The 12,130-nt window shown below is 34.2% G+C and overlaps 1 protein-coding gene across 1 annotated transcript; it reads right to left on the reverse strand.

Moving 5' to 3' along the window:
• LOC145629080 (glucomannan 4-beta-mannosyltransferase 9-like) lies at window positions 1-11,556 on the reverse strand. The gene is made up of 9 exons (XM_081681565.1): window positions 10,763-11,556; window positions 10,584-10,682; window positions 10,171-10,423; window positions 7,363-7,473; window positions 6,995-7,131; window positions 5,219-5,332; window positions 4,925-5,124; window positions 2,636-2,833; window positions 1-335 (listed from the first exon to the last, which is right to left on the reverse strand). The coding sequence occupies exons 1-9, from the start codon at window positions 11,072-11,074 to the stop codon at window positions 176-178; spliced, it is 1,584 nt and encodes a 527-aa protein (XP_081537691.1). The 5' UTR covers window positions 11,075-11,556; the 3' UTR covers window positions 1-175.
• Between the last annotated feature and the right edge of the window lie 574 nt (window positions 11,557-12,130).

Genomic DNA, 12,130 nt, shown 5'->3' on the forward strand with positions numbered 1-12,130 from the left:
TCGAAAAAGAAAAAACATTTCGTATACGTTGCTTAGAAAGGCAACAAATTAAGAGACAATAATACATAATTAATTATCAAACCAATAATAAATTGAAATTAATTAATTTAAAAGAAAAATAGGGAAATCTATTTATATCACACATTAATTTTGCCCATTTTGCTTAGTAGGTTATCTAATTGGGAACAAATGTGCCCACATAACCGAACCCAGCAATGAAAAACGCCAAAGATTGCAAGAATAAGTAGATGAAATAGTGGTTTCTCCCAAATGCAACATCATAGCATCCGCAGAATAATAGGTAGGCTCCTACCATAAGCTCCAACATATTGATTCTGCAACCAAATTTTGTCAATGGGTTGGCCCTGATGGGGTACCGATAGAGGTGTGGAGGTGTTTGGGTAAGATTGGTATTGATTGGTTAACAAACCTTTTCAACAAGATATGGACGGCTACAAGGATCCCACAAGATTGGAGGAAGAGCACCTTGGTCCCGGTTTATAAAAACAAAGGAGACGCTCAAGATTGTTCTAACTATCGAGGAATTAAGCTTATGAGCCATACTATGAAGTTGTGGGAAAGGGTGATTGAACAAAGGTTGAGGGCATGCACAAGCATTTCAGATAACCAATTTGGTTTTATGCCTGGGAGATCTACTATGGAGGCAATCCATTTGATAAGACAAATGATGGAGTTTTATAGGGTAAAGAAGAAAGATCTTCATATGGTCTTTATTGATTTAGAGAAGGCATATGACAAGGTGCCAAGAGAGATACTTTGGTGGGCAATGTTGAAGAAAGGTATCCCACGAAGGTATGTAGACCTAGTTAAGGATATGTATCGGGATGTGTCAACAAATGTGAGGACATGCGGAGGGTTGACAAAAGATTTCCCTATTACAATCGGATTGCATCAAGGGTCTGCATTAAGCCCTTTTCTTTTTGCAACGGTTCTAGATGAATTAACTAGACCAATTCAAGATGAGGTTCCATGGTGTATGCTGTTCGCAGATGATATCGTTTTGGTGGATGAGACTAAGGATGGGGTTAATGTCAAGTTGGAGCAATGGAGGCAAAGGTTGGAATCTAGAGGGTTTAAGCTAAGTCGGAGTAAGACTGAATATTTGGTATGTCGTTTTGGCACTCAGAGGGGGACACGCAATGAAGTGGTGAGTTTGGATGGAAAGGATTTGACCATGAGTGAATGTTTTAAGTACCTAGGGTCGATCATCCAGAAGAATGGTGACATTGATCAAGACGTGACCCACAGGATTAAGTCAGGGTGGCTTAAATGGAGAGCGGCCACGGGAGTGTTATGCGACCGCAGCATTCCCTTAAAGTTGAAGGGAAAATTCTACAGGACTGCCATACGACCAGTGTTGCTCTATGGTACAGAATGTTGGGCTTCTAAGAAAGAGCATATTAAAAAGATGGAGGTTACGGAAATGCGCATGTTAAGGTGGATGTGTGGAAACACTTTAAGAGATAGAATCAGAAATGAGGTTATTCGCAAGAAAGTAGGTGTGGCGGGCATTGTAGATAAACTAAGGGAAAATCGTCTGCGTTGGTTTGGACATGTAAGACGGAGACCCGAGGGTGCACCGGTGCGAAGAGTGGAAGAGTGGGACCATGGAGGGATTAAACGAGGAAGAGGGAGACCAAAGATGACTTGGTTGGAAGGAGTGAGGAAGGATATGAAGTGCATGGATTTACGTGAGGATGAAGTTTTGGATCGTAAGGGATGGAGGAGAAAGATTTATGTTGATGACTACACGGAATAATCAAATTTGGTTCATGTTAGCCGACCCCACTTTTGGGATTAAGGCTTTGATTGATTGATTGATTGATTGATTGATTGTTAACAAGTGTAAGTTTACAAAAATCTCAAGTTCTTAGGCATTTTAGTACTTTTGAACTTTTTTTAAATGCATCACTTATATTTCAATATGAAACTTTCACCACTAACATCATTAATTAGCTATTCGTATATAAAAAAAAAAAATCAATAATTATATTTTTAAAATAGACATTGTTAAATGAGAACATCCGTGTATTATATATTAAGTATAAAATTAAGTTTCCTAAAAAAAAAAGTAAAAAATTAAGTTAAATATTTAAAACTCTAAGGGTCTGTTCTCTTACGTTGAATTCAGTTCAGTTCAGTTCAGTTCAGCTCAGCTCAGCTCAGTTCAGTTCAGTTCAGTTCAGTCCAGTCCAGTTCAGCTCAGTTCAGTTCAGTTCAGTTTAGCTCAGCTTCTAATTTCCTTCTCTTATAAAATATTCAGCTCTGTTCAGTTCAGCTCAGCTCAGTTTAGCTCAGTTCAGTTCAGTTCAGTTGAGTTCAGTCAATGAGAATAGGCCCGGCCTAAGTGATGTATTTAAATAAACGGAGGGAGTATTGTTCCATTTTAAATATTTTGGTTACAATAACATTGTTTATAATGTGTTGCCATTAATGGAGGAACTTTAAAGTTTTGTAAAAATTGTGTCAAAGTTTTTAAAGTTAGGTCCAAAGTTATGTAAGTTTATCAATAACACTTAAGTTTTGTAATCAATTTATTTAATAATAATAATAAATCAGTAAATTTTTTTTTTTTTTGAGGAATAATAAATCAGTAAATATAAAGAGAACTTACTTTTCTCCAATTCTGTTGCGAGGTTTCTTGAATGATTTAGTACTATTTAATTTGTTTTTTAGTACATCTCCTAATTTCTCTGTAACAACCCATTCGTTGACTCTCCCAGCTTCTAGTAGGCCGATAAATGTTGCTTTAGTTCGATGCAATGACATAACATTCTCAAATAGAATCCAAAACACTACAAGATGAAGAGATCTGCATAATAGTCAAATAAAATGCATTACATTAACCATTCTTATGAAAAAGTGCTTCCACAGTTAAAAATTTTTAAAAGATATTATTGTGTCCAACTAAAAGAAAAAATAAACTCTCAAAAACATTCAAAATTTTTCCCACTTTTTGTTTCGGGATATTTCTTAAATTTCTTTCCAGTTTATTCATTATTTTGTACTCCATAAATATATTTTTTTTTTCCTTTTTACACCTTCTATTGCACAGTCGAATTAACTCATTCAGCAATCAGCACCCTCTCATAAGTCAGAACAACATTGTATTTCCTAATACAGTAATGCACCCTCTTTCTTCTCAATTCCCTGAAATAAGTGTTGTTACATCCATTGAGAGGAACTTTAGAGAAACAGGCAGTGTTGAGTAATCTAGTAAAAGATCATGTACATGTTAAAATTGACAGGGCTTATTTATTTATTTATTTATTTGGCCCAACATTCAATTATAATATTATCGTTGAAATTATATTAAGATTAAGTAAAATACTTCCTCTCTTCTACTAACCTTGCATCACTTGCTTTTTTTTACAAAAATTCACAAATATTGCACTATTTCCATTTTAGAACAGATTATATTCCTATATACAGTGAAATATCCTTCCATTTTCCCACTTATTTTTTAGTTTATGTTTACATCACATGAATAATTTTGTATTTTGTATTTTTATCTTTATCTCTTTCTTTTTCCCACTATCAAAATTATTGTGCTGAACCTATATACTTTCTCCGTTTTTAAATACTTGCTCCACTTTCCTTTTCTGGCCGTTTTTAAATACTTGCTCCATTTCCTTATTTGGAAAGGTTTTACAATATTAAATTAATTTCTCTCGCCTAGTTGACCCAACATATATATTCTTTCTACTCCTGTTCTCTCCACTACTTTTAATTTATACAATTTTTTATTCTTCTACCCACCCCACTACCTCTATTTTTTATTAGGATTTTTTAGATTTTAACACCTCACAAAAACCCAAAAATGGTTTTTAACACCTCCATAAAAAAAAAAATTTATTTTAACACCACACAAATTTCCAAAAATTGGGTATTACCACCTATTAACTGATTCCGTTTAGGAATCTGTTAAGTGGGCCCATAAAGCCATGTGTCGTTTTATTATTGGCCAAAAAATAAAAAAAAAGAAAATAAAAAAAGAAAATAAAAAAATAAAAAACCTAAAACTACCCCAGCCACCCCTGCCCCACCACCGCTCCACCACCGCCCTCCCCCCAACCCACCACTGCCCTCCCCAAAGCCACCATCGACAACGCGTCTCCTCCCCCTCCCTCTCTCAACCCACCAGAACGCCCCCTTCCCTCCCCCGTAACCGCAATCGACCTAAAAACCACCAAACCCGCAACCGCAAACGACTACGAATCCCCCAAAACATACACGATTCCAGCCACAAATGGCCGAAAATCGGCCGGTTAAGGCCACTCAGCCCTAAAACCGGCCGATTTTGGCCATTTGTGGCCGGATCTGTGGCCGTTTTGGGGAAGGAGGGTTTTGGGTTTTGTGGTTTTTGGGGGCGAAGCGGTTGCAGGAAAGGGAGGGGGAGGGTTCAGGTCGCTTAGGGGTGCGACGGCGTCTCCGGTGGTAGGTTCTGGGAGGTCAGTGGTGGGTCGGGGGAAGGGCGGTGGTGGCGCTGAGGTGGTGGCTGTGAAGTATTTATTTTTTTTTAAAAAAAAATCTTTTTTTTAAACAAATAAAAGGGTGACATGTGTCACCGTGGATCACACTTAACGGAATTCCTAAACGGAATCCGTTAAGTGGTGGTAATACCCATTTTTTGTAGCTTTATCTGGTGTTAAAATCATTTTTTTTTATGGGGGTGTTAAAAAACAATTTTCGGGATTTTATGAGGTGTTAAAATCTAAAATATCCTTTTTATTATTTTCTCCAATTTCTCCTAAAACTCCGCACATAGAGAAATAAAACAAGTATTTAAAAACCGAGGGAATAGTGCAATAATAAAATAAGCTTAATAAATAAATTATAAAAAAAAAACAGAGAAAGTTTATGAAATGGACATTCAACAGGAAAATTAGAAGGTAAGTCAAACCTTGGGGTCCCAACAGCATTGAGGAGAGTAATAGTGGTAGGAATATAAACAGCTGCCCACTTTGGCACTTCAACTTCCGGGACCAAAACTGTTGCTGGTAATACAATGCAATAGAAAATGAAGGTAACAATGTGCGCTACTACTTTCCTAACAAAGAAGAAGCTGTATATCACATGAACCTTCTTCCAGAGTGACACTTTCTGCAATAATGTCAAGAAACATCTCAAAATCATCACTAAATTTGGAAAAATAAATATATTGAACAATTTGCATGAATTATTTAGAATGACTAACCTTATTTGTTATGATTTCTCGTACCATTTTTCTAAAGAGATTAGCAGGGCCACATGACCATCTATGTTGTTGATATCGGTATGCTTTGAAGGTACTTGGAAGTTCATTTTTCACCTGGACAGAGTAAATGAACCATGATTATAGATCTCCTCGCTCGTCTTGAATACTTACGTACAGCAGTTGTGTTTGCATGTAATTTTACGATGTATAGATTGTAAATAGTACGTAAAATCTAAACAATATGGAGCTAATTAATACCACCTCCCCTTGCTACTTTTTTTTTTTTTTTTTTTTTTTTTAATAGACCTCCCCCCTTGGTACTTGGTAAGAAATAGTGGGGTAATTTAAGACAAATATATTAAAAAATTACAAATGATCTCAAACAAATAGGTGACATTTTGGTAAAATTTTGGATTAATTCTCATTCTCACCTTCAAAGCTCCCACAAACTAAATGCTTTGTACTGGCAATAATTTTTGAAAATTATATAGTGGTCGTTTGAAATATGACTATCATAATATTTTAATGATTATATAGGTTATAGTTAACGTTTTTAATCCTAGTAATTAATTATATTACTCTATTTTTTCTATAAAATATTATTATCAAAACACCTAAATCACACCAGTAACACCCTCGAAACCCTTGCCTGCGAAACCCTTGGCTTGAATCCGCGACACCCTCCCTCTATTCCTTCCCACCATGCCGTGAAACCACTCGCGACACTGCTCCTTTCAATTCGCCAAAGCTCGAATCCACGAGAATGAAGGCGGTGAACGACGACCCAATCACCGAGAATGAAGGCAGGGAACAAGGGCGATGTAAGCTATGGTGGGCTGGTGATTGCGGGATTGCGGCGGAGGAGAGAGAATCCAACGATTCGGGGGATGATACTTGGGTATGGTTGAACGACAATAAGGCCGACCTGGTGGTTGCGGGATTTCGGCGAGGTGGATGGTTGCAGGCTTGTGGCCGGGGAAGGAGGATGGTTTTCCGATGAGGATAGGGAGGAGGGCACGGGGCTGGGGAAGGGGAAGGGGATGGGGATGGTGTCCTGGTGGTCAAATGTGGGAATGAAGGGGTGGCTATGGTGGCTGAAGGGAGGAAGGGTGGTTGGGCTGATTTTTGTTTTGTTTTGTTTTTTTTTTTTTAATTTTTTATTAAGCCAATCATGTATTGACATGTGGCATTTAAAAACAAAGAAAAAGTTTACCTATTCAGCAGGTAACCGGTTTTTGGGACTGTTGGATGAAAACTCATCAAATAATTAGGATTATTGTAGAATAATAGATAGTTGGAATTATTGTAGGTAAATCGCCCATATTTGGGATTATTAAAGAGTATTTTTCCAAATATTTATTTTATTAGTATCAACAAAATATTATTGATATCAATAGATTCCTTAATTAGTTAGCATTAAAAATGAAAACATCTATGCACTATATAACGCTAAGAGCATTATTAGATTCACTAGTGACTCAAATTATTATAGGCGAAGAATTTAGGATAATATTATACATAGCCCTTAGGGCTCCAAATAAGCATTTAATATCTTTCTTTTTTGGTATAAGTTTAAAAATGTACAGTATGACAAAATCACAAAAATTCGCGCAAATTAATGTAATTAATCAATATACTTCATTAATACTCTTCTCTTTTAGCTTATTATACATAACCCTTAAAGTTACATATAGAATTTTGTATAATTTATATGCAAGACACACGTTAAAAGAATAGGTTAATGTAAAGTAACGAGAGGATAGAAATGAGTAATACCTTAAGGTCACCCACATAAACAAATTTCCAACCCTTAAGACTGGCCCGCACAGCCAAGTCCATATCCTCCACCGTTGTTCGATCTTTCCACCCACCAGCCTCATTGATTGCTGATATCCTCCATACCCCAGCTGTCCCTGCAACAATTACAACATCCATCATTATTTGTTATTACCATTTAATTTTATTATTATTCTCAACCTATATGTTTCGCCTTCTCTATAATTTCTTCCATTTATGACTTCCCTTTGTGATAATATATACCACCATTTAAATTTAGATATAAGAATTTTTAAATACGGAATATAAAATTATTATAAGTAGGAAAATAGATTGAAGTTGAATAAAGAAAAAAACATATAATATACCATTGAATCCGAAGAAAGCATGGGTGGAGGACCCAACTTCTTGCTCCACTGTAAAATGGTAGTCTAAGGACATTTCTTGCATCCTCGTCATCAAGCATTCATCCGCATTCACTACATTTCAATTTAATTAATTAAAATTAAACCGCAATCAACAAACACAATAAAATAAACGTTTGCATGCATGTTCATTTTAGCAACTAGTATATTTTTTAATCTTTCAACAACTTTTATACGTAGCCATTAGCAAGGCATTTTAAGAGGATTAATTTATTTGTGTTATATGGCTCACTTGGTCATTATTACAGGCATAATATCATTAATATTATAAAGATTACTTGGTCAGTTACTCGGTTACTATTAAAAAGTTATTCGGTCACTATTATAGGAATTATTTTGTTTATTTAATTACAAATGGTCACATGGTGTGACTATTCAAACCCAAAATGTGCTGTAATTATTTAACAAGACAAATTAACAAAAAAAAATAATGAATGTTGTTATAAAGTTTTATTTCTTTATTTTGTTATCTTAAATAGTGTATGTATTATTATCCTTAAAATAGTCCTTATTATTGTAAATAAACAGTAGTTAGAGTTTTCATGTTTATATTATGGAAATTTTGTGAAAAACTACCTATTATAGTCCAGAATTTGCGAGAAACTACCTATTAAAAAAAATGTTGTAATTGACTACCTAATTTTCGAAAAATGTTGTAATTTACTACCTTATGCCGGATTATGAAGGACTTTGACCAAAGTTCTCCGGTGTTGACTTGGTCACGTGACCATCACGTGACACTTAATGACTCTTTTCTTTCACCAAGTGTCACGTGACCAAGTCAACGCCGGAGAATTTTGGTCAAACTCCTTCATAATCCGGCATAAAGGTAGTAAATTACAACATTTTTAAAAAATTAGGTAGTCAATTACAATATTTTTTTTAATGGGTAGTTTCTCGCAAATTCTGAATTATAATAGGTAGTTTTTCACAAAATTTCCTTATATTATTAGTATTGTACCATGCAACCATGGGTATTTCATTAAAGGCATGCTACAAGACTTCTAGTAATCAATAATAACTACTTGTCGCCAAAAGATATAAAAAAACATATGAAGTATATACAACAAAAAATTCACAAAATAAATCATACTTGAAAACGAATAATTCAGACCAACCAATAAATGAAAGTTGGAATGTTATTGGAGGAGTGTTTGGGTAATGAATATTTTGAATACCACCATGTATACCTTTTGACATCTTTAATGATCTATTAGTTAGTATACTACGGAGTACCTTCTACTATTTGCATGGTTATGAGCTTACGAAGTTACAATAGATTACAAATTCGAATTTTACTCCGATTAATTGTAATGTCAATGCCGTTCAAAAAAAATAAATAAATAAATAAAAATTGTAATGTCAATGTAGCTTTAAAAAGTTAAAGATTTACACTCTAAGTCTCTAGGATTTAATTTAGGGTTTTTCTATATAGTAACCCTGTTTTTTTTGTTTCCATACGGTAACCTTGCTGTTATTCCGCCGTTAAAAAATTCCGTTAGTGGGGCCCACTCTCCATTATTAGTATTTTTATTAATAGATTTGCGCGTTGAAAAATACTCTGTCAAAGGTTTCAGGGGCTATTTTGGGCCTTAGGGAACCAAATTGAGCTCAGATTTGGCAAAAAAATAACGTAAATGCCTCGTTTTGTTTATTAAGAAATGTCTCGATAGACATTTACGTTATTTTTTTGCCAAATCTGGGCTCAATTTTGTTCCCTAAGGACCAAAATAGCCCTTGAAACCTTTGGCTGAGTATTTTTCAATGCGCAATTCGATAAAAAAATATTAATAATGGAGAGTGGGCCCCACTAGCGGAATTTTTTAACGGCAAGGTTACCGTATGAAAACAAAAAATATATTGGGGTTAAAGTGTAGAAAGCGATATATGTTGGGGCACAATGTAGAAAAGTGAAAAAAAACAGGGTTATTATATAGAAAAACCCTTTAATGAATGTACGACTCTTTTCAAGTGAACCAAACTTTAGTTTAAGATATTGCAGTTACTAAAGGATACAAGCAAAAGTGTATTATTATACAGTCAAATAATCGGACCACTTTTCTGGAATCACAGAGTGCATGCCTTTATTTTCTCAACCACAAAGGAAGTTAGCAATGGAAGAAAAAGAGAAAAGTCATAAAGATCACCCACATTGCAACACATAATCTCTTCCAAATAAATAAAATCCCAAAAATAAAAACAAAATCTAAGCACCGACAGTCTTACAAAATTCTTAACTCATTGCACTGTCACATCTTATAAAGTATCATCATCAGCCCACCTTTAGCTGGTCACTAAAGTAGTTGGCTAGTCTGTATTAATCACCAAGATCATAAAAGTATACACTAATAAATCTTTGGTAAAGGCTACATTATAAATCTTTATTAGATTATCATGCGATTAATTACGTGTACTAATTATATCATCATCATAACATTATATTGTACGTATGACAATTAAATAAACACTTCATCTTGTTTATTGAACAAACTAAGCTTGGTTTTGAAATACTGTATGTAAGTAATTTATTTATTTATATATAAAGAAAAAGGATCATACTGAACCAGTTACGCAAGAAATTCTTACTCTAAACTATAAAAGAATTTGGCGCAAATGTATGTAGCAATGTGGCTAATTAAAATATTTATTAAAAATCCTAATAAAGTATTGGCATGCTAATAATGCGACAATTAAATATAATACTAATTTAATTAAATTAAAGAATTGAATTAATTAATGATGAGATCATACCAAACTTCCAACGAGCTTGAACAAGACCAATTTCAGGGTTATGAACAAGAAAAGGGATAGTTCGCCAAAGAAAGTCAGGCTCAGGTTGAAAATCAGCATCGAAAATAGCAACAAAGTCACACTCCTTAACATAACTATGTTTCATTCCTTCCTTAAGTGCTCCTGCTTTGTACCCTTTTCTGTTGTCTCTTATCTCATATTTTATATTTATTCCTTTGCTTCCCCATCTTTGGCATTCCATTTCCACCATATTCTGTTTTATGTAATATTTTATGTTAAATCGTTACAAATAATATAAAACAAATGCAGTACAAACCTTATTAATTACATCATACAATATATATGCTAGCTAAATCTACACTTAAAATTTAATAATGTATGTTACACTACATATACAGTTAGTACTTAATGACCTTAGTGATTGGATCAGTGGAATCGTCTAGCACTTGGATTATGATACGATCTGATGGCCATGAAAGCCCACATGCTGCTCCAATTGATAACTGATATACCTATAATAAAAAATTAAAAAAAAACACTTATTATGCATTTTGACAATAACCATAGGATAAAAAGATTAAGATTAACTAACCTCTTTCTCGTTATACATGGGAATTTGAACAAGAACCATAGGGTAGTTAGAGTTGCCTAGCTCCAAATCATCCTTCAATGGTTCCCAATTATACCTTTTCTCGGGTTTTCGCCCGAAGATTTTAATCAGTACAATAACAAACCCCATATAAACTCGTTCCACGAACAACATCAATGACATTCCTAAACAAACCGTTACTAATAACTTAAGTAACGGAATTAAGAGTGGATATTTAGCTTGATCCCAAATCAAACCAATTTGGCTAGTAATATCATCTAAATTTCCACGCTGATACGCCGAAATTCGATCCATTATTCAACCAAATTGGCTATCAATAAAGGATGAAAACTAAACTAAGCTAACTATCTTCCAACTTATGGAAACTTATATTGTTAGTATCACAAATATATATGGCATACATACACTTTTGTAATGACTTTGCGAAAAGGGCACGTATTTTAGCTAAGCATAGTAAGTATATTTGTTTGGCTTGCGAGTTACGACTATCAAAATTGATGGGATTATGTCAGAGGAAGAAATAAAAGCAGAAAAATCGCTTGAGTGCTGCAGCATTCGAGCTGTAGATCATCAGTAATTGATGAGAAAAAGGGTGAATTTTTGGAGCTGCTAACTGAAGCAAAGGCAATAAAATGAGAAAGAATGAGTTTCTTTTTTTGAGAGGATGAAAAACAGAGACAAAGAGAGGTGTGTGTTGAGCAAAGGCAATGAATGGCCTGACCTTTGGTGCTCAAGTACACAACTAACCCCTACTTGTGTAGATTCAAGAGTAACACAAATTTATTTATAGTAGTACAACCATGCATATTATATACTAATGGAAATAATTTTTTTTTTTTCTGTATATAAATAATAAAGTACTATGAATTAAGGCCTTTCAAAAAAAAAAAAAAAAGTACTATGAATTAAGGAGATTATTAAAAATATAGCGCTTAAATGTACGTCTGAGCACATCGTGGCCGCTTATAAATAAATAAAGTAACCCTTATAATGATGTTTTAGTATTTCATGTAAGACTGACTGGGTAACCCCTATAAAACGCACAAAGTAGCCCTTATAACACTAATTGAGTAAACTCTATAACACTCACGAAATAACTCAATAATGGTTGAACACACTGACACAAGATGTGACCAGCCACATAAAATTTGGTGTTAAACTTATACACTTGTGCAATATAGTAATGAAAATGACTTTAAATCTACTTCTAGGAAGGCAGCATTTTGGAAAGCAGATTTAGGTGGTTGTTGGGTAAGATTTTCCGGCTTGTTCTTTCAAAGTGTAGAATACCGACCATATTTAGTGTTTTTTTTTTCAGTTTAGTTAATTACTTTTTCCGGTATTTTTAAT

This window comes from Chenopodium album, chromosome 4, assembly GCF_948465745.1.
Source record: "Chenopodium album chromosome 4, dcCheAlbu1.1, whole genome shotgun sequence".
NCBI lineage: Eukaryota > Viridiplantae > Streptophyta > Magnoliopsida > Caryophyllales > Amaranthaceae > Chenopodium > Chenopodium album.